The 23322-nt window shown below is 43.8% G+C and overlaps 1 protein-coding gene across 2 annotated transcripts; it reads right to left on the bottom strand.

The window, feature by feature from the left end:
* Positions 1-366: 366 nt before the first annotated feature.
* ZBTB43 (zinc finger and BTB domain containing 43) lies at positions 367-19805 on the bottom strand. 2 transcript variants are annotated; one of them, XM_045846280.1, is made up of 3 exons: positions 19670-19805; positions 15708-15806; positions 367-5818 (listed from the first exon to the last, which is right to left on the bottom strand). In XM_045846280.1, exons 2-3 carry the CDS (start codon positions 15763-15765, stop codon positions 4392-4394), a joined length of 1485 nt encoding a protein of 494 aa, XP_045702236.1. In that variant the 5' UTR covers positions 15766-15806; positions 19670-19805; the 3' UTR covers positions 367-4391. The 2 variants fall into 2 exon arrangements, with proteins under 2 accessions (XP_045702236.1, XP_045702237.1); XM_045846281.1 differs by lacking the exon at positions 15708-15806 and having other exon boundaries at positions 19670-19802.
* Positions 19806-23322: the final 3517 nt, after the last annotated feature.

The raw sequence follows: 23322 nt of genomic DNA, 5'->3' as shown, positions 1-23322 counted from the left end.
ACCTGGCGGGAAGGAGCCAGGGGAGTGGCTCCCCAGCTTCCCTCCTCTCCCACACCAAGCTCCTCCGGGCATGTCTGGTGGGTCCTGACCAGGGGCCGGACCCCAGAACGAAGCAGCACGGGGAGGGAGGGGACCTACGGGGGGCAAGCAGGGACTCTGCTGCACACTGCAACGCGCGAGGGGGCTGGTGGGGGCTCAAAAGGAGATGACCGTCGTAAGTGCCTGGCGTGGCCAACGGGCCTCCCTATTTGATCCGACTGCCCGTTTGGCATTTACTATCAAAAGGCCACAATATAACTTTTATTCTCAGGTGGCAAAGCCAGAATGAAAACAAAGACATGTTTCATTTACCCAGAGTGAAAAAACTTTTACAAGTTGACAGATAACATTTATTAAAACATGTCATACAAAAGGGCATGGTCTCTTCTATAAGAAGAAAATATTAAACAGTAACATTCAATTAAGTAAAACCATGCTGTACACTGTAGACAGCAATATATAAAGACAAAACTATTCAACTTTTGCAACACAGGCATAACATTTCACAAAATCAATAAGATATGCACCTAGTGATAATCTGTTTATCATCAAATGGTTTTGTGATCTAAGAGTCACCTGACTTGCATAAATAAAGTAATTTTCTGGAAGAAACATTGGGAACCTCATAAAAGGAAAGAAGGCAGCAGCAACTGACATTGTGACACAGGCTTCAAGCAAAACTAAAAAAAAAAAAAAAAAAAAAAAAAAGTCACATTTGCAAAATGTGTTCCAGCATCTTCCCATAGAGTACTATCAGTAGAGATCTAAAATAAGAGACATGTACCTTTAAATATATTAAGTAGCAAAGAAAAAACTCAAACAAACCCTGGTTTCACTGAACAAAGTTAGTCACCCATGAAAGCAACCTAAATCACAAAATTAAGTGTGGCACAGATAGGGTTGGGGGGCGGGGGAGGGTAATAAGTTGCTCAGTTTCCAGCATTCCTAGATTATCAGAGACCTTTCAAAAGCAAACGCCTGGATTTGGTGTGACAGAGTCCTGGCCGGCCTCAGCGACCAGAGGACCGTAGCAAACCCCCACCCGCGCCCCCACCCCGGGGTGGGGGGGGGGAAGCACAGCTCCGCTGCTTCTGCTCGGCCTCGGCTCCCTTTCCGCGTCGGCCTGGGGAGGCGCGTGCCTCCGCAGGAAGGAGCCGCTGCGACTCGGCAGCTTCCCCACACAGTCAGGAGTCAGCCTAGTTCAGCAAAAGCCCTCTAGAAGGGAGGAGGGCCTTCTGGCAGACTCTCTGAAAGGTGTGGCCAGAAGAAGAGACTGGAGGAAGGTGAGACTTGAAATCAGAATCAACAGGCGGGGCCAGGAGCACCTGAGGGTACCCTCAGTACCTGGGGAAAGGCCGTCAGGGCCCTTCCTCGGACAGTGATACCTGCTTTACCAAGCGGATGACATAATGTCTGCATCGAAGATTAAAGGCATTGTATAAGTTCTAATGTTAACATCAGTGGTGCCGTGAAGCCCTTTCCCACTGGGAGTAGAGAAAAACCACAGTTAAGACTCAAAGTAGAGGACGAATACCTTGGTGGCAGGCCACTGACAGGATCCCTGAAAGACTGTTTGAAAAGTGTCACCCACAACCATCCAAACTTTGGAAGGACAGAGATTTTCTAAAGCTGTATTGAGGCTAAGGAGACGACTATCCGCCCCAGGGCAGGCAGGGAAACAAGGTAGTAACACAGTATAATCTCCTACTCTGAACAAGCAGAGTTGATAAACATCCACTTTCAACATCCAGGCTAAGGCAATCCCCTTCCCCACGTCTCTGACCGCGGCCTGCAGTTCAGGTGCTCAACGTCTCACAAGGCCTGGCTGACCCAAGGGACAACCTAGTTTCTATGGAAACCCCAACTACCATGAGAAACTTAAAGCTGCAGATGTGAGGAACTGAAGACTTTAACTTCTACATTCGGCAGATACTGTATGTGCACACGAGGGTTTCCACAAGAGACACACCTGCTTTCACAGCGCGTGAAGGGCATTCCAGCACAGCGGACTGCCTCCACAACCGCCGCCCGGGGGGGGGGGGGGGCCGCGCCCCACTCGGGGACGAACAGGAGCGTTTCGTTGCAACAAGGGCGCTGGCTGACTGCGGCATGACTGGGGGACCAACATTTTTCCACAGTATTTCACTTCTACCTCTGGGACCCTTCTCAAACGTCTCCATGCTCACTTGAACAGAATCTGTAACGGGAAACAGGGTGTCACGCCTTCCAAACAGGCAGAAAACGGTTTGCTGATACCATGGAAGAGGGTCATCAGTTTTTGGCAGAACAAAATGGCTTCCCTGCCTTAGCACTGAAATTAGGAGTAATAGAAGACTCTCTCCTCACACTCAATGGCTAGGATCACATCTGAAACCCGCTGGCTTCCAACACGAGAAAGAGAGGAGGAGCCGGTGGGCTCGACCGCACAGCCACTCTGTCCGGCACGCGGGGCAGGGACTGTCGGTGGGTAAAGTTCCGACACTCAGAGAAGAGGCTAGTAATGTGGAAACAACCAAGAGGTAATATCTAGTTTCTAAGTTAAAAAGTCTATATATATATATATTTATAATAAAGTTTTAAATACAAAGTGCTTCTTTTATATACCAAGAATGATACAGTGTTCATGAGTAGACCCCTGTTTCGCCTCCGTCATGACAAGAGCTAGCCGGGAAACAGTCCTCTCCCCTTGCAGACAACATTCAACGAGTCGACACCTGGTGCAGGAGCTGAAGGACCAGTGGCCACTGCCAGCAATGTCTATCACATTAGAGAAAAACCAAACCTTCGAAACAAAATTTCGTTCCAAATCCAAGAAAAGTTATTTTTATTTTCAGGAAAAAAAGTTTCCACTTGGAAGTAACAGACCAGTAAGTTTGTGGAAAAGATGACACGGAGTAGCACCCGGCCTGCCCCGGGGACAGCTGCAGGTGTACTCCAGGGCGTAAAAGCATCCTGAGCGGGTGCTGCTCTTTCCCTGCAACACCTGGCCGGTCGGCGGGAGAGGTCTCAGAATAGCTGCTCACCTTATTGTTTTTAGTAGGTATACCTATGTGGACTTGCAAATTTATGCAGCTTTATCTGTGATTTGGGAGCATGAGTCTGTAGACTACTTTCTAAAATTAGGACTCTTCCTTTCCCTCCTTTTAAAACACATTCCAGAGCTCCTAAAAGAACTGGCAGTATTAGCTCAGTGCGCCCCTCCAGGAGAATAAACATCTCCCCTTCCAAAGTATTTCCAAGACTCCTCCTTCCTTGTGCAGTTTCTCCCCCCTCCAATACAACCTGCCACTCGAAATTCTCTGCTCGGCAACTCTTCACTCTGACAGTTGGGTTGGAGTGTCACTGTAGCACTCTACTAACTCGTGAAATTCACAGGTAATTCTTAGGCGTGACTTTTGGCTCCTTCCCACTAACCGTGGTCACTGACTGACCTCTTTGGGAAGCACCAGAATCTAAGATAGAGCAAAATGGCTACAGCGGCCAATGGTACCGTGGTCAGTCACAGCAGGCTAGACGTCTACTAGCCACAGAGCAGGTCCCACTGTGTGGATGCTATAAACAAACAGCAAGGATTCCGGACAGCAAACCAATTAGAAATACCCATCTCGGGCACATGGGAGAATTACAATTAGATCCGACTGTTCAAACTAAGTGTTAGCACTGAAACACAAAACTTGGCCTTATCAAGAGTCTGAAACACACTGCAACGGTGGCATCTTACAGAAACTGAAGCTTGTACCATAAGTTGTTTCATACTTTAGCCTTTCACCCCCTTAACATCTCCCTAGTTTTAGTTGAAATAGCCTTTTAGAAAGAATAAAGCCAGACGAGAGCTCTGTTAATCAGTTTTGCATCCTAGGCATCACATTATTTGTAGCTTTTACATAAGTAGCATGTCATTCAGTAAAGCAGCTACCAAAACAAATCCACATCACCTAAGTATCTATCGTAAGAGCAAAATAAAATTCCAACATGACCTTGTAATAATGAGTGATCGGACACTGCTACCACCTGAAGTGGGACTGGTGGGCTGGCCAGAGCCCAGTTCCAAGTGCAGGAATCTCTACCACCAAGTCCACCTGCCTCATCACTACAGGCCTAAAGGTGTACCTGGTCAGCTGGGAGGTGGGCTAACTTACCCCCTTTACCTACTGCAGGCCTGGGCTGGAACATACAAATCTGAGGAATTAGATTTTTTAATTGGCCTACTTAGAACTGGTCTTTCAGAAATATCTCCCATTTTTTTTTAAGCTTCTCTCATAATAGCAAGTAGCACACATCATCTGTGCCCAGATTTGCATAATTACCATCGTTTATTTTTGTGCCTGCCACTCAAGGGCCGGATACTATTTTTAGTTAGCCTCAGTCGTATTCTGTTCAGCCTTTGCAGCTTCATAAGACTTGGTGCAAGAAGTCACATGCCTGTGGAAACTGTCCCTCCACATGAATCTCTTTGCACAGATATTACACTCATACGGCTTGATGCCCGTGTGAATCTTCATGTGGCCCACGAGGTGATGCTTCATCTTGAACTTCTTCCCACAGACGCCACAGCCATACGGCCGAAGACCGAGGTGCATGCTCATGTGTCGATCTCTCTGACTCTTGTGCGTGAAACTTTTCCCGCACTGACAAGGGTACAGCTTGTCGGTGGCTGAGAATCCTAAGTGGGAAGCTTCTTCTTTAATCCCTGTTACCATTTCAATATTCTCGCTGTAGCCTGCTGCCAGGGCAGCCTCCTGTCTGTGCCCAACCAGATTTCCCTCCGACCTCTCTCCAGAAAACTCCTCCATGGAAGAGCCATAGAAATCCACCTGCTCGTCGTAATTGCTTTCATCGGCCTGTTCATCAAACTCTGCTTCCACTTTTTTCTCCACGATGTGGAAGTCTTCCTCCACTCCCGAAGGCTGGACTGCGTGCTCTGTCTGCATGGTATTGATGGACTCCGTGACCTGGTGCTCGTCGTAGGGCGCGTGCACGTCCATGCCCTCGCAGGCCTGCTCAAAGCGCTCAGGCTTCACGTGGATCCAGCGTTTGTGAGCCATTATGCTGGGCTTGCTGTACAGAGGCCGGGTGTAGTGGAACTCGGCACTGTCGCTGGCCCCCTCCTCCCCGTCCTGGCTTGTCATTTCAGTGCTCAGCCGGTCATGCTCTGTGGACGAGTTGCTGGGGAGGTATTCATGCTCAGTGAGCTGAGATGACAGCTCGTCTTTGGTGCTCTCCTCTTCATTCTCTCCATCCCTCAGTTCTTGGGATTTGGGAAAGTCGGCGTGGCTCCCAGTGCCCAACTCAAAGCTCTCTACCAGGCCATTGTAACTGCTGCTGCTTGGAGACTGGTGGTCACTGCTGTGATTTAGCTTTTGACAAAGGACTGTGGGATTTCCCTCTAAAACCTCCGTGCATTTGTCTACCACATGCCACATCTGGAGGAAGCTCGCTGCTGTTAAGTAACTAACAATTTCTGGAGCGGGCATTACGAGACGTCCCGTATAACTAGACAGGAGAATGTTCTCAAATACTCTTGGGTTCATCACATCAGGCAAAACAATCCTCCTGCTGTTCTTCAGGAGCACCTGGTCACAAAAGTAGGGCGAACTGGCGGCAAGAACAGCTTTGTGTGCCCGGAAAATGTGGCCTTGCACGACAATGGAGACATCACATAATTGTCCTTGCTGGCGCTGCTGGTTCAGTTTCTGCAAAATGGTGCTGGAAAAATCAGGAAATTCTACTCGAAAAGAGTTTGTTCCAGGCTCCATTTCATCACAAATCTTGTTCAGTGCTACAAAAGAAAGAAAAATTAGTACTGATTTCAGCCCAAAGAGCAACTTACTGATCACTGAGATAACTAAGGCAGGTTCCATAGTTCCACATCCCCTGGCCTGTGGACACTGGGGGGTGGAGCCTTCATTGCCCGGAGCGAGGCTTGCAGGTATGACGTGTGCCAATGGCAGGGACCACCCACCATTCTTCATGGCATTAACTCTTGATTTGGGAGTGAGAGAACACAACCCACAGAGATTAGATTTGCAACCTACACAAATCCCGTATGTAAATCAAACTACTTTTAGTCAAAACAAACATGGTATGTATCAAAATGATAGAATTTTTAAGAGGCCTCAGATCCAACCCAAATTTCCAAGTCGGAGTGCGGATGGAATCGTGGGCAGAAGGAGGAGCACAGGCAAAGCCTCCGAGGCGGGCCTGAACGCTGCAACTCCGAGGCAACGGAAGGGGACCACCAGGCTAGGCTCCAGTGAGGCAGCAACGGGCGAGGCGGCTGCAGTGGCCAGGCCAGAAGGACCGTGCCTGTGCTCCGCTGCACCACGGGGTGAACGGGCTAAGGCCCCCGGCAGTGTGCGTTTCTCCAGTGCTGTCAGAAATTTGGCCCTTTGGGGGCTCTCCGATCCTCTGAAACAAACGAAATGGCAAGGCAAGGTGTCCTTTTACCTGCTGGTCTTCAAATTGTTAAATCAGTTACAGACCAAAGATAAACTTACAGCAAGCAGTAAGAGATTACCTGCGATGTTACTCTAAGTATATTTTGTTGGGTAAGTCAGGCATCAGAGACAATTTCTAACAGCAACGAACAAGAAGAACTTTGATGGAGATGCTGTGCATGCCCCATAATTCCACAGTAAATGGAAACAAACCAGAAAACCCAGCGGACGTGTCAGTGCTGTTTGTCATCTAGCCCTTATCTATGTCTAAATATTGCTAAATACCAGGTATGAGATAAAAGCGTAAGATAAAAAGAACCAGACAACCCAAAGATTACAAGTCCTCTTTGAGAGACAGGGAGAGATGCCAAGAGAAGAAACTAATGTTTCTTGAGTAATTACTATATACCAGAGACTGCTGTTCATCTTTTTTCACTTAATCTTTACAAGGACTCTGAACATATAGGGATTGATATTCTCAAGTTCAGGAGTTGCAAGCAATTCTACCAAGGTTAAAATAAAAGCTAGTTTTGATTAAGATAGGACTTGAATCTAGGTTTCTATCATTCCAAAGCCTATGCTGTTTTTCCTGTTTTATCATTCTGCCTCCTCTAAGAAAATGCTGAAAGACCAAATTAGTTATTAATAATTTTAAGAGGTAAGACAGTGTTTTTAGAATGAAGTACTAACTTAATGGTTTATATCTCCGAAAATATTTTATCATAATTTAAAACAAAAAAAGATGGGGAAACAACTATTTAGATGTTTGCATTTTCAAAAAGGAAAGAAAACTATATAAATGTATAGACTAGAGGTATGTAAATTTTAAGAACTACATCTGGGTAAACAGGATCTCTGCTAGATCTCTGCATTGCAGAATTTTGTTTTTAGCTTTTTGGAAAAAAGGAGGCGAGGGACTAATACAAACATGTAAAAAAACAACAGAAAGCTGTAAAAAAACCCCTTCACCGTTTAGCCCTAGTCGCCCTCACCTTTGCGCATAGATCAGAATAAATCACGCACGTCCTTTAAAAACCCCTGCCCAAATGGGCTCATTCACTACCTTTTATTCTGTACTAAGCTTTCGTCACTTAACATGCCTGGCAGATCTTCCAACATGCTGCAGACTGAACGCTTCTCCCAAAACTCATGTTGAAACCTATTCCCCCAATGGGATGGTATGGGAGGTGGGGCCTTTGGGAGGTTTTGAGGTCATGAGGGCAGAGTTCTCAAGAATGGGATTAGTTCCCTTATAAAAGAGACACTACAGAATTCCTTGAGAGGCCAGGGACTTCTATCTATGAACCCAGAAGTGGTGCTCCCACCAGACACTGAATCTTCTGGCCCCTTGACCTTGGACTTCCCAGACTCCAGAACGCTGTGGAATAAAATGTCTGTTTCTAAGCCACCCAGTCTGTGATATTTTGTTACAGTATCGCAAATGGACTAAGACACCAAATTAGCACAAAAAGAGCTAACTCATTCTGTTCAAATGGCTATAAAGTTTCCTGTTGTATAGACACATCATAACTTAAGCAGTTCTCTTCTTACAGAATTGTAATTGTCCAAGTTTTTGAAATTACGAGCAATGCTACAATGGACATCTGTGTAAATATCTATAGATTAATCTCTACCAATGGAATTGCTGGGTCAAAGGGCCATGCATTAGACATTCTGGTATGTATTACAGAAGTACTTTCCAGAAAGGCTGCAGTGAGTCATACTCCTACCAACAGCGATGACAGTGTCTACTCCTGCACACTCTTACCAACACTGGATGTTACCAAATGAGAAAATAAAAATTTGCAAACCACCAAAGTGAATAATCCATGATTCACTGTTGTTTTGACCAACATTTCTTTTTTGTCTTCTTTTTTTCTTTTATTCTCACCCGAAGACATTTTCTCACCGCTTTCAGATAGACAGGAAGGGAGAAACACCAGTGCGAGAGAGAAGCATCGGCTGCCTCCAGTATACGCCCGGACTGGGAACTGAGCCTTTCAGCTACGGGACAAGGTTCCAACCAACTGAGCCACACCGGCCAGGGCTGACCAACGTTTCTTTAATTATGAATAAGGTACTCTTTGCTCACGTCTACAGGGCATTTGTTTTTTCCTATAAATTATCAGTCATATCCTTTACTCAAATAAATTGGGCAATTCATCTCATTGATTTGTTGTTTTTTGGTAAATTCAGGAAATTAACTTGGAAATTTATTAAACTAGCCCATCTTTTATGGTGGCTTCAAGGTTTTGTGTTAGATATACAAAGGCATTCCCAACTCCAAGGTTTATTTTTTTTAAAAGTAAAAAGAATCATTTAGTTTTTTCCTGGTACATATTTTTAAAAAGCACTTAAACTTGTAATATACAAAGAGTTTACTTTGGCATAAAGAGTGACACTGAAATCCAGGCCTTCCCCCTCTAAAATGGTTAGCCTACTTTTTCAACACTATTATTGAATATCCATCTTTTCTTCAAGATTTCAAGTATGTGCTGTAGAATTTTAAATGGCCGAGAACAGACTTTTAAAAACAGTTCTACAAAAATAAACGCCATAAGTCATGTTACAGAAAACGGTGGAGTAGGAAGCTCTAGAGGTCAGTCCCTCCACAAAAAGTAGTAAGTTGTTAAAATGATCAGCATCAACTATTTTGGAACTCTGAAATCTGATCAGACACTTACAGCAACCAAGGCAATGCTGGATGAAGGTCAAGGCTACTGAACCTTGCTAAGAAAGCAGCGTACCCAAACCAGCTACAATCCCCACTCCTCAGCCTTGCCACAGCCTGGGGGACATTGCCAGGGTGGACAATAAGGATCACGTCCTTTACAGATCGGGGGATTTTGCATCCTGTCCATTCTGGCAGACCCCCACAGCTCTCTTTGTCCCCTCAGGCTGCAGTGGCTTCCCCAGAAGCACCCATCATAACATTTAAAAAAAAAACAACACACTTCCCCCGCCTTTTCTCTGGGTCAAAGCATTTAAGGAAATCTTTGTCAAGCCACGGGCTGAGCACATAGATAAAGCAACAGCAACTTCAGTGACTGTGTGCAAAAAGAAATACTAGACTTTGAAAAAGTTTGGAAAAATCACCATGCTAACAGGCAACTGAGCCCTCAACAAAGAAAAAAGGAAATCTCCTAGGAGGGGAAAAATCTTATTTCAAGAGTTATCACATTACAATACTCAAAATGTTCTAGTTCTCAACTAAAATTATGAAGTATACAAAGAAAAAGGAAAATAATGGCACATTCACAGGAAAAAAAATAATCAGAAACTATCTCTGAGCAATTTCAGACACTGGGATCACTAGTCAAAGATGTTAAATCAATCATCTTATCAATCATCTTGTATACATTCAAATCACTAGAAGCAAATCAAAACCCAAAAGCAAAGCAAAACAAAACAAAAATGCATGTGACAGAGAACTAAAGGAAATCGGGAGCACAATGTCAATGAAGAGTTAGAAATCATAAAAAGGAACCAAACAGACATTCTGGAGCTAGAAAGTATAATAGATGTGTCATGGGCAGAACTGTCCCCACCCCCCATTCATATGTTGAAGCCCTATAATCCCCAGTACCCCAGAATGTGACTATACCAGGACATAAGGACTTTAAAAAGTAATTAAGTTAAAATAGGGCCATATGGTGGGCCCTAATCCAAGCCGACTGGCCTTTCTGTAAGAAATGAAACTTGGGCGCACAGAGAGACCTCAGGGGTGTGCACAGTGTGAAGACAGTGAAAAAGTGGCCATCTGCAAGCTACGAAGTGCTCAGGAGAAACCAAATCTTCCAACAGCACACTCTCAGATTCCTAGCCTCTAGAATTGCGGGAAAAGAATAATAATTCACCTAGTCTATGATATTTTGCTATGGTAGACCTAGGAAACAAATACAAGTTGAAATTAAAAATTCACAAAAGGAGTTCAATAGCAGATATAAGCAGGCTGACATAAAAAAAATCAGAAAATTCAAAGATAAAGCAAGTAACATTATTCAGCCTGCGGAGTAGAAAGAAGAATGAAGAAAAAGGAATACAGCCTGTGATTTCCGTGGGACACCATCACATGTACCAACATACGCACCATGGGAGTCTCAGAAGAAGAAAGGGCAGAAAAGGTATTAAAAGAAACAATGATCAAAAACTTCCCAAGTTTGATAAAAGACACATCTACTCATCTGAAGAGCTTCAACATACTTCAACAAACTTCAAGTGGGATACAGTTAAAAAGATCCACATGAGAAACATTGTAGTCAGTGTTTCAAATAGTAGAAAGCTAAAGATAAGGGATAATCTTGAAAGCACAAGAAGAAACTCACTGCATAAAGGGACTTCTCAATAAGACTGACAGCTAATTTCTCATCAGAAACCATGGTGGCCAGAAGGCAGTGGTATGACATATTTAAAAATGCTAGAAGAAAAAATCTGTCAACCAAAAATTCTATATTTGGCAAAACTATCCTTTAAGAATGAAGGAGAAATTAAGACATTTCCACATAAGAAAAAGTGAAGGGTGTTGTTACCAACAGAGCTCCCTGGCCTCCTCTAAAAGAAATGATGAGGGAAAGATCCTTCAAGATGAGATAAAAGAACACTAGACAATAATTCAAAGCCACATAAAGAAATAAAGACAACTGAAAAAGGTAACGACATCAGTAAATATAGAAACCAATATACTTTTGATTTATAACTTCTTTTTCTTTATGATTTAAAAGGCAAATGAATAACACATAATTCTAAATCTATGTTAACAGGCACACAAGTATTAGGATGTAATCTGTGACAATAACAATATGAAGAGGGTGGGAGGAAGATGTATAGGAACAGAGTGTTTGCATACTATTAAAATTAAGTTTGAATCAGTCAAACTAGGTCGTTGTAAGTTTAAGATGTTGACTGTAGCCGTGGCTGGTGTGAGTCAGTGGACTGAGTGCCAACCTGTAAACTGAAGGGTCACTGGTTTGATTCCCAGTCAGGGCACAGGCCTGGGTTGTGAACCAGGTCCCCAGTAGGGGGCGCAGGAGGCAACCACACACTGATGTTTCTCTCCCTCTCCTTCCCTTCCCTTCTCTCTAAAAATAAATAAAATCTTTAAAAAAATGTTGATTATAAATCTCAAGGTAACTACTAGGAAAATAACTGACAACATATACAAAAAGAAAGGAATCAAAATGGAATACAAAAAATAAAATAAAAAAACAAGTATTTTTAAAAGGCAATCATGGAGGAACTAAGGAACAAAAAACATACAAGATATACTGAAAACAGATAGCTAAATGGTACAAGTAAATCCTTCTTCCAATTAAAAGGCAGAGACCGGCAGAATGGATTAAAAAACATAATTTATTTTTATATGTTGTCTATAAGAGACTCACCTCAGATATAGAGGCATAAAGAGGTTGCAAGTAAAATGATGAAAAAATATTCCATGCAAAGAGTTACCACACAGAGCTGGAGTGGCTCCACGGGGGTGAGCAAAAGGAGGTTTACAGCTGTGAGTACCCGAAACACAGACTTGGCTCTTGTGTTATTTATCAACTAGCGCATTATTTCCCATGCCAGCAACCGTAAGCCTGCTTTTGTCCACCCCTGTATTATCATCAGACAAAACTGATTTTAAGTTACAAAGTTACAAGAATGAAGGACTGATATATACATTATATACTGATAAAAGGTTCAATCTATTAAGAAGATAAAACCATTATAAACACATATATACACCTAACAAGAGAAGTATAATGAAGCAAAAATGGACAGAAATGAAGACAGAAACAGACACATCTACAGTAACAGGTGGAGACTGCAACACCTTGCTTTCAGTAATGGATAGTACAACCAGACAGATCTATAAATAAACAGAGGTATCAAATAATATTATAAATCAATTATACCTACAAGACACATATACAGAACACAAACAAAAAGGAATGAGGTTCGGATACATGCCACAACATGGATGAACACTGAAACACTATGCCAAAAACCATGCTAAACATTAACTTACATAAGCCAGACACAGAAGTACAAATGTTGTATTATTCCACTTTGTGAAATATCTAGAATAGGCGAACTCACAAAGACAGAAAGTAGAGTAGAGGTTACCACGAACTCAGGAGAGTGTTGCTTCACGGGCAGAGCTTCCGTACAGGGCGAGGAAGGGTTTTGGAAACAGAAAGTGGTGCTGGTTGCACAAGTGTAATTAACACCTCTGAACTGTGCACTTGAAAGTGGTTCAAATGGCAAACTGAATGACACATCTATGTTTTACCACACATTTAAAAAACTGGAAGTCATATACCAACATTTTTAACCTTGTCAATTGCAATGTAATAAGTATCTGATCTCTGCCCATAATTCTGGGTCAGTGTGGCATTTCTACATACACCCCGATCTTAGTGACACGCAAAGCCTGAACTTCTGAAGGTTTTTCTGCTATGTAAGTAATATTTACTAAGTAATATTTTCAAAGTTACAGGTAGCTGAGATCTATATTAATAGTATAGTTGCTGTTTCAATTGTTGAAAAGCCTTTAACTCACTAACGACAACATAAAATACTACATGCAAGGTACTGTGACGGATTTCTAAGATGATCAGGGCATCTCTCTTTCAGACTCTAAAATGTGGTAGGGGAGATAAAAAAGCACCCATACAGCCCTATTATTCAAGGTAAATCCTGATTTTAAAAAAAAGCACCATAGGAGAATCACAAACTCTGGAGGAACTCGGGGGAGGGAACCCAGTGTACCCCACAGTTATGTTTCTTGTCACTATAAATGTTGGTGTCACCAGGTTAAGGGGAAGGCCTGAGGGCAACCTATAATTCTTCCCTTTTATACATCCTAACCAAAATAATCTAAGAAATACAGAAACATTGGTTTGAGTCCTAGAAACTAGGGATCCAGGACATCTACATGCCACGAACTCTACTTCAGGACACAGACAGGGTGGGGCCAGACTGCAGGGAGACCCTGCCCCTGCAGCCCACCGGCTGCACCAGGCAACCCCGGTGCAGCAGCAGCACCTGTGTCAGAGGATCACTAGTAACTGCTCATTCGGAAGGTCTGTAAGTGAAAGGTGAGGGTGGACCTTGGGACACGTCCCAAGAATGTCAACATTCAGAGGTGGCTGCACTGGGATACCAAAGGTTGCCCAAGTAGTGAGTTCTTAAACCCCACCCCCCCAAAAAAAACCAACCCAGACTTGGTATGAGAAGATGGGGCTCAGTAGCGGCCCAGGAAGGAGGCAAAGGCAGCCCATCGTTTGCCAGTTGGGCCAAAGAGACTGAGGCAGGCCCCTGGTGTCACTGCTGCACCAACACAGAAGAACATGCGGAGAGCTCAAGCTCTCCTGAGAGCCCCTGAGACCTGGCCCCCGGCCCCAGCCGTTCCACTGAAGCTAAGCCCCGGTGTCAGCAGGGTCCAGGCTGTCCGTCCGCACAAGAGCCGAGTGTTGATGCTGACAGCGCCCAGGTGTGTGGTGAAGGACCCAAACCGATCCGCTCTAAAGGGAGAACATGTCAGAGCTCAGCGGAATTTTTCCCTCTAAAAAAAATTAATGAATGAAATCAACATGGTTTTATTCTTTTAAGTAAATGGGGTCTGTAAATAAATTCTACCAACACAAAAAAGAAAATAGCAAGGGATAAACAGAGTACAGTTCAGATAGCATGTTTAAACCGTAGTTTTCCACCAACTTGTGAAAACGTGGTCTCTATGAATGAAGTGCAAAGATGAGACAAAAACAGCAGAATGACGTAAAAAAAGAACAGCCTGAATTAAAGAAAGGTATAAGGAAACCACTAGAGCAGAAATTTAAACAAGCAATAAGAAGAATTTCGGCTACAGAAGACGGAATCAGCGATGTGGAAGGCTCTTTGGGGAACTTCTATCAGAATTCAGGAGGAGGACAAAAATATGAGGACAGCAGCAGAGAAGATAACAGAACAGGAAAACAGAGACTGGAGATCAAAATTACCACGACATATGGCTAATTAGTGTCCTGGAGAGAAGGAACACCATGACTGAGTAGAAGAAGTAACCAAATAACATATTTAGTAGAAGAGAACTTCCCTGAGTGGAAAACCGTAAGTACTCAGAAGAGTCCTGCAGCGGGACAAACTAGCCCCAGGTAAAATGCAGTTCTGGTCTCACTGAATAAAGCTTAAAAATAAGCCTCAAAAGGACCAAACTATTTCCACGTAACTTGTGACCCAGAATCAAGCATGAGAATATTTACACCACAGAAAAATATCCAGAACCCAACACAGTAAAAGTCCTGTCTAGCCTCCATTTAAAAAATCACCATTATGCAACAAACATACAAACAAATGTACCCAATATGAGAGAAAAAAACTGATCAAGAGAAACAGACCTAGAATGACAGATTTATGCAATTAGTGGATCATATGTTCAAGACAATAGAGAAAACTTAAGCATATTAAGTAGATGGGGGAAAAAAGACCCCAGTTGAAATTCCATCAATTAAAACACAACAAACAGCGGATGGGAGTAGCAGCAGAGTTAACAATGTAGGAGAAAAGGTGAGTGAACTTGAAAGCAGAGTAACAGAGACAACTTCAAATAAAACACAGAGAGGAGAGAAAAGAGCAGGCGGAAAAGAGTGCCAGTGAGCTGTGGGCCCTCACGGTGCCTGACCAGCCCCTGCAGGAGGGCGCAGGGGCTGAAACGCGCACTCATTTGCATGCTTACTATAGAGGGCACATTTTAACACAGTAAGTACTACTTCAGTAAACCTAAGGACTGGAACAAGTGCACAAAAATGCCAACACACCCTGCCCACCAAAATTTTCAGTCAAATGCTTTACGGTTTACAAAGCAGACTACGTAAACTCAGGTCTCACAACAGCGCTGTACCGTCACACTCATTTCAAAGAGGAGTAGGCGGAAGCTCAGGGAGGTGACAAGACCTGCCCGAGGTCACTTCTCTAAGAAGTGGTATGTCGGGGTTCAAACAGAAGTGCAACTCCACACCTAGTCTTTTCCTAAGTTAAAAAAAGAGTCACTGAGCAGAAACATTTCTCTCAAGTTACATGCTCAGGCAGGACAATGTATGGCAGTGAATGGCCTTCTAGTATCTCCTTAGAAGTACAAGAAACTTCTGGCCTAAGGCAATTAAATGCAACTACATTGTTACTTTTACTGAAAGAGAAACCATTCTAGTAAATTGTTCTTAAAATTGTATTTTTAGCAAATTTATAACTTACCTAATGCAAAGTTGTATTGGTCATCAAAAAGCAGTATGAATGAATGAGAAAAAGGCATCCATTCCTCCGTTTTGCCTCCAATTAAAATCACACTGACCTCTGAAAGGAAAAATGGTGTGGAAAAAGTAAAGGAGATGCTGGTGCTGTTCGCCGTGTCCACGTGTCCGGCCAACAAATACTATGCGGGTGTGAGAGCAGCAGCAGAAGACCGGTCAGGATGGGCATTTTTGGTAATATTGTCTATTCTGCACCTGCTTGGCTTCTGCCTTTGTGGTTTTTAAATAAACTTTTAATTTTGGGATAATTTAGCTTTACAGAAAAGTTGTAAAGAATGCTGCGAGTTCTCACTCAATTTCCCTTGGTGCTAACATCCCACATCACCATGACACAGTTGTCAAACACAGAAACCCACACGGCTCCATGCCTGCGTGACTCTGCAGAGTTAAAACACCCTTTGGAAAATGTTTTGGTTTCTAGACGATGATCAATCAGCACCCCCAAATTTTCTTAAATTGGAATACTTTAAAGAAAGAAAGAACTTAGTAAAACCTATTTTAGGATTTCTAAAAATTACAAGCTACTTACTTTATACAGTTTGACTCATATCTCCCTTAAATTTTAAGCCACAGCTGAATGGTTTAAAATTTCAGGACAAACATTCCACAGTGATAAACAATTTGAGATTTAAACACAAAAAGAATTACACACCCTTATGTTTACTGTAGCATTATTTACAATAGCCAAGATGTGAAGAGACCCAGGTAAGGTTACAGTGTATGTACACAATGGGATATTACTCAGAAATTAAAAAAGAATGAAATCTTGCCATTGAGACAACATGGATGCAACCAGAGGGTATTATTTTGACTGAAATAAGCCAGGCAAATACTATACGATTTCACTTATGTGTGGAATCTAAAAAAAAAAAAAGAACAAACAAAACAAAAACAGATTCATAGAAACAAAGAACAAGCTGGCAACCGCCAGAGGGGAGGGAGGGGATGGCGAGCCGGTGGAAGAGGTGAGGGGAACAAGCTGTACAAACTTCCAGTCCACGTGAGGTCCATCAGCCGTGAAGATGCAGTGCACACAGCACTGGGAACGGTCAAAATACTGTGGGTGCTTTGCACGGTGGCAGATGGTTGTCAGACTAAGCTGGTGACCACCTCATAAGGTCTATAAATGTCAAGTCGTTATGTTGAAACTAATATAATGTTGTATGCCAACTATACTTCAACAACAGCATTTTTTTTAAAGAAGGTATTGTTCTAGCCACTAAGCCCCAACTGGTCAGTCACCCGGCCATCACATTTCAGTGAAGCCAAGGAAATGTTCTTAACTGCGCCCTCTCGCACCCATTAGCACTCAGGAGAAGCAGCTCCCATCAAGAACGCAGAAGGCAGAAAGGCACTTGTTTCGTGAAAACTATTAACTACATACCAAAAAAGTAAAAGGGAAGTTTTTTTCCTCTACATATTACAAATAGGACAAAACTCTTTCTATACTTATGGTAGATATAAATACGGTAAAAATAAATAGCTCATGAAAATGATATCGAGTGTATCATTTTCATCTTTAAACTTCTTAGATCAGGCTGTGGTGGCCGGGTGGAGATTTAACAGTCGTCACTGCTGGAGACAATGACAGAGCGTTCCTGAGAGCCTCACCACCGTGTCCGGTGGCACAAGGGCGGCACCGTGGAAAAGCTCGGACACGGCTCTGAACTGAAAAGCATTCGAAAGAGAAGGAATGTTAACAGTGAACACTTTCACCATGTTTCACTCATTGTTCTTTTTATATGTGCATTAGCGCATCATTTAACATGTCTAAGTCAGTCTAAAAATGTTTCCAATAAAGTTTTCAAAAGCCTAAATGATAAGAAAGGGTATGTCATAGCTTAATTAACAGTGTTTTCTCTCCCTTGGGTGGTAATAAGATAATCGATGGTATCTAGGATTCAGCATGGTAGTAATTCAGTTGCTACATCTTACAAGAAAGTTTGATAAACTACTTTACAGGCAAACTTCTATCTTAAGTAAGAGAGCAAAAAATAAAGGCCTGCCCCACCAGAATGCACATAAGAAATAATACATAATTTTGCATTATTACAGTAAAAGAGCTATTTTTCCAACCCTGTGAGTTTTCCTCATGTGAAAAGCAAAACGTTCCTCAAATTTCCTGCTTATGCAGCAGATTCCTGCCTGAATCTGAGAAACAGGGAGGGAAGAGAGCCACGGCAGGAACTTGCTGTAAGTAGAAAACCTGAGGAAGATTCTAACTGAAATTTTTTAACTCCTGTGGACCCTGGCTGTGAAGAGAGCAGATATCAATAAATGTAGGTTCAACTAAACACTATTCCCAAAAGCCACAGAGTGAATTTCTAAAATCACATTTTCAAAGAGCTGGTTAGTTCCAGGGGTCTCCAATGAGCAACTGTTTTGCATTGTAGTGAAAACCTACTTAATGTAAAACTGACCATTTTAACCACTTTAAAGTGCACAATTTGTGGCATTTAGCACATTCGCAATGCTGTGCAACCATCACCACCATCCATGTCCGGAATGTATCATCCCACACTAAAACCCAGTGTCCAATTAAACAGCAGTTCTCCTCCATTCCCTCCTCCCCCAGCCCTTATGTTTACTGTAGCATTATTTACAACAGCCAAGTAGAGCATATGGTAAACTATACTCTACTTTCTTTCTCCATGAACTTGCCTAGTATTAGATATCTCATATAAGCAGACTCATACAATATTTGTTCTTCTTGTGCCTGACTTATTTCTCCACTTTTGTGAAGCCCAAGTTACCAGGTTTCTCCTAACTGAACTGTATGTGCCGACAATCTCAGAACTAAGCATACAGCTCCCCCAGAAATCCTTCTACTGTCCCTTGAGACTCAAGGGCAGAGGATCTCAGGCTGACTCTTCCTTAGGCTGTAGACCGCCCTGGAGACCATCCTGGGGTAAGTGGATGGAGCAAAGGGGAGGCAGGGAACTGCGCGGGCCTGAAAAACCCTGGGTAAGAAGAGGCAAGGGTTCCTGAAGTTGCCTGGGCTCTGAGATGGCTTCTATCTGCCTGCTAAGAGCTCCTGACCCCTTACACTTGGCTGGGGCAGACACCTGTCAGAGCCGAGGGCAGTCGACACGGCCCAGTCACTGAGAACGTCACCACTGCAGAAGGCTTCAAGGGGTCATGAGTCACCTTCCGTGGCTCAGAGGTCTGGGCAGGCCTGTCCGCCTCGCCCAAGTAAACCCAGTTAGGAGAGGCAAAAACAAGAGAGAAAAGGCAGAAGTGGCCGAGTCTGAGAAGCATGGGTGGCCGAAGAGCTGCCGAAGGCCATGAATGCGGATAAGGGCTAGGAGGGAAACACACGGTCAAGAGACACAAAAGCAAGCTCGAGACAGAAATAAAGAGAAGGCTGAAATACTCAGAGATGGGCTCCAGAGAGAGACAAAGTAGTGGCAAATACAAAGTTAACAGGGACCGAGTTGAGAGGCAAAAAGGACAGGTGACAACAGGTAACAGAGACAGCAACAGAGGTGAAACACGGAGGAAAACAGGAAGGTATCAGCTAAGTCCTGGCGCAGCCTTTCGCCCGGCGAGGCTCGAACCCAAGGCTGCCCTGCCGCGCCCACCTGGCGGTCGCGAAAGGCCGCCGGACCGACGGGGGCTGGATCTCTAAGCGCTCCGGTCCGAGGTCGGCCACCGCGGGGTGACCTTGGACCAGACGCTACCTCAGGGGCCTCGGTGTCGCGGTCCGTGCGCCGGGCCGGCTGGAGACCGCAGAAGTAGGACCTGGCGCACCGGGACTCTAACCACCCGCGCACGGTTTAAGCATCCGGGTCCGCGGCACAGGCCTGGAGGGGCCGCCGGTGCGCGCCGGGACCCTCAGGGGAGCCCTCAGACCCCGCTGGCTTCCCTCCCTCCCCCCGCACCGCCCGGCGTCTAACCCGGCCGTACCTGCCAAGGGCTGGCGCTCACATAGCCGGCCCGGGACACTTTCCGTGGCCGGAACCAGGCCCGTTCAAGCTGTCGCCTCCGCGACCGCCTCAGCCAGTACCTCCCGCCCCCGGAAACGCTTCTCGGGGCCGCCCCCCGAAACTGACAGTGCTTCCGAGGGTGCGTCTGCAAGAGAAAGCGTTGCGCGCATGCGTGACTCACGTCCACGTGCACTGCGAGGTATCCAGCGCCTGCGCAGTAAAGCCCTGAGTAGGTCCGGCAGCTTAGGGACCTTGAGACCACCGCCTTTGTAAACTTTGACCTACTTCGCTCAGCTTGCCAAGCGGAGGTCGGGTCAGGTCGGTTTCTGCGTTTAGAGAACCTTCGGCACGTAAAGGTTCAGTTGAACGACCAGTACTTTCTGTGCGGCAGGAGCTGTGCGGGGTCTCCTAGGAAAAAACTCATTTTGTGCAGGTACTTGAGGCGATCCTTGGATCTCAGGGCAGGTGGATCTTCACCCCAGCTGGAAGGAATGGCTCATTATTGTTCCAGAATATTCATGGAAATCTCATGCTCATGGGCCCGGTAGTTGGGTAGCTGAGCTAGGCTTAGTCACGTGACCAGCCAACCTGTGGGGGGTGGGGGGGGGCTTAATATTTATTGTAGAAGTCACTGAGTGAGGAAAAGGTTTGTTTTTTGTTTTTACAAATCCACTAGGACTTCTAGTTGAGTATACCCCTTTAGTGCTTTGCCACTTTTATTTCCTTCCTGTCTCTAAGCAGACGTGGAAGTTAGAAGTTCAATCGCCATCGAGTGCGAGAGATATGCCGAGGAAATGCTAAGACCCTCGAAGCAGAAGTTGGAGAAACCCTAGGTCTCATATGACATTAAAGCCACATTCCCGGGCTTGAACTGTTTAACCCTGGACGTTTTGTTGTGTAAGCCTAATAAACTTTTTACTTGGACTATATTTCTAGCCATATTACAGACTATGCTTCTGCAAATATCACAGCAATGAATTCAAGTTGCTAGGAGAAATATTGAAAACACCCTTTTAAAGGCATAGATCAATGTGTGAGAAAGTCAGAAAAGTCATTTGAGGCCAGGAAGAAAACAGAAACACAGGCCTAGGAGGTTAGATAAAGTTGATATACGGAAGTTGTGTACAGGTACAACCTGCATTTGTGCCAATTAGTTGGTGCATGTGCTATTCTGACAGTCATCTCTGGCCCAGACTGGTGTGGCTCAATTGGTTGGGCGTCATACCACAAAGCAAAAGTTCGGGAATCGATTCCAGGTCAGGGCACATGCCTGGGTTGCAGGTTCAGTCCCTGGTTGGGGATTGTGCAAGAGGCATCTGGTTGATGTTTCTCTCTCTCATTGATGTTTCTCTCCTCCTCCTCCCTCCCTTCCTATTTCTCTAAAAAAATAAATAAAATAAAATATTTTAAAAAGAAAAGAAAATCATCTGCTGAGGTAGGTAAACAATGATGCTGCTACCAGCTGTAGGGGCATCTGCTCGGGTCCAGGCAGAATGGGAGCCAAATTGGAACATCGGGTTGGGACCAAGAAGGAATATATCTTCAGGGGAAGGATAAACTAGAGGTGGGGGGGCCTTCCCTGCAGAGGCAGGCAGCAAGGAAATTTGTCTCACTCTGCCTTGGCTCTGGGTGGAAAGGTAAAACATTTCCCTAGTAGATATGTAGCCAAATTCTGGCCACGCTGTTTGCATGGTCCAAATCCCCACACGCTGAACACTTAAATCCAGATGGACCTAGGTAGATAGTGCCTATGATACTTGGGGAAAGCAAACACAAGTCCTCACTGGGAGAACGCACTGTCAGAACAGGTTTCAAAGAATTCCCAGACAGGCTTCCAACTGAATATGAACTCAGTTTAAAAACACAAAACCCGTGAAGAAATAAGCAGAGAAGACAAACAGCAGATACAGATCCATTTCAAATGCGTAACTCGTGGGAAGGGTTAAATACCAAATTAGATACAACTGGAGAGAAATTGGTATGAAGAATATAACATAAAAGGCATCCTAGAGAGACAAGGAAATGGGTTAAGAGTGAGAAGGTTTATCATGTGCTTATCAGTTAACGGTGGAAGGAGATAATAAAGTAAACGTGAACAAAGTAATTGTCAATTAATGATGGCTGAGATTTTTCCAGAATTGATGGAAGGTAAGGACCCTCAGGAGACACCATGAATCCCAAGTAGGAGAAGGAAAGAGAAAACCTAGATCCAGTCTGGTAAAACTGCAGAACACCAAAACATAAGAGATACTTTTAAAAAACAGAAAATCTCTACAATGAAATGACAGTGATACTAATTCCTGACAGTTCAACGGCCAGAATGACAGCAACAATAACAGTGTGAAATAATATCATTAATGAAACAGTAGTCTCCATGTGGTGAGAGAAAATAACTGTCTACCTAGAATTGTGTACTTAGCAAACAATGTTTCAAGAATGAAAAAAACAATACTTTTCAGATCAACAAAACTAAAGAGTTACTACCAACAGAATTTAACTGAAGGATCTTCTAGAAGATATATTTCAAAAAGAGAGAAAATGATTCCAAGAGGAAGGTCAGAGGAAAAATAAGGATTGGTGGGCAAAGAAAATAGCAAATGTGGGTAAATATAAACAAACATCCAGGGCAAAATATGAGAACAATTTATAATTTGTGGGACTATAAAAGGTAAAACCCAAATGAAGGAATGACAGTATGTACAGTATAAAAGGATTATTGAAGTTAAAGCATTATAAAGTATGCATCAATTATCCATCGCATGACAAGTAGCCACAAGACCTCAGAGGCATACAATTATATTTGTTTATTGCTCACACACCTGGTGTCTGCTGAGGTTGACTTGGCTTGCTTACAAGTCCAGGATCAGCTGATCTATGATGGCCTTGGCTGTCGGCCACTGGCCTTGACACTGCTCCATGGGCCTCTTACTCACCAGCCAGGTACTCTGGACAAGATCCATGGAAGGGATAACAAGAGAGCAAATGGAAATACACAGGCCTATTCCCAGGACTCTTCTCACATGTCACTGGCCAAAGCGAGTCACGTAGCCGAGTCCAGAGTTATAGTAGGAGGGAGCTGTGAAGGATTACGGCAAAAGGTTTGCATACAGACAGAGTGAAGAATTGGAGTCATTAGTTCAATCTAGCGTCTTTGCACTGTCCGTGAAATATTGACTGGCATTGGGTTTTTAATGAAATATGAATATTGAAATTTTGAGGCTTACCATTGAAAGAATAATTATTGACCAAACATGAAGAAGAAAAATAACATTTTAAAAAAGAAGGAAAGGGTCCTGGCTAGTGTGGCTCGGTGGATTGAGTGCCAGCCTGTGAACCAAAGGGTCGCAGGTTCGGTTCCCAGTCAGGGCACATGCCTGGGTTGCAGGTCAGGTCCCCAGTAGCGGGTGTGCGAAAGGCAATCACACATTGATGTTTCTCTCTCTCTCTTCCTCTCTAAAAATAAATAAATAAAATCTTTAAAAAAGTTAAAAAGAAGGAAAGGAAGAAAAGAAAGGAAATAAAGACAGAAACGAACACAAAAACTGGAAAAAATACAAAGCACAAAATAAAGTGGAAAAATAAATTCAAATATATCCGTAATTGCAGTTAAAATATATTTTAAAAAAACCAAAA

Source organism: Phyllostomus hastatus, unplaced genomic scaffold (assembly GCF_019186645.2).
Source record: "Phyllostomus hastatus isolate PE091 unplaced genomic scaffold, TTU_PhHast_1.1 phas_contig_495, whole genome shotgun sequence".
Classification (NCBI taxonomy): domain Eukaryota; kingdom Metazoa; phylum Chordata; class Mammalia; order Chiroptera; family Phyllostomidae; genus Phyllostomus; species Phyllostomus hastatus.
This window is presented reverse-complemented; position numbering and strand designations above follow the sequence as displayed.

Excerpts from the sequence above, each read along its gene's own strand:
- ZBTB43 (XM_045846280.1), bottom strand. The coding sequence starts at position 15,765 with ATGCCTTTTTCTCATTCATTCATACTGCTTTTTGATGACCAATACAAC. Across the intron at positions 5,819-15,707 it reads CCAATACAACTTTGCATTAG|CACTGAACAAGATTTGTGAT; the intron begins GTAAGTTATAAA and ends TTTCTTTTGTAG.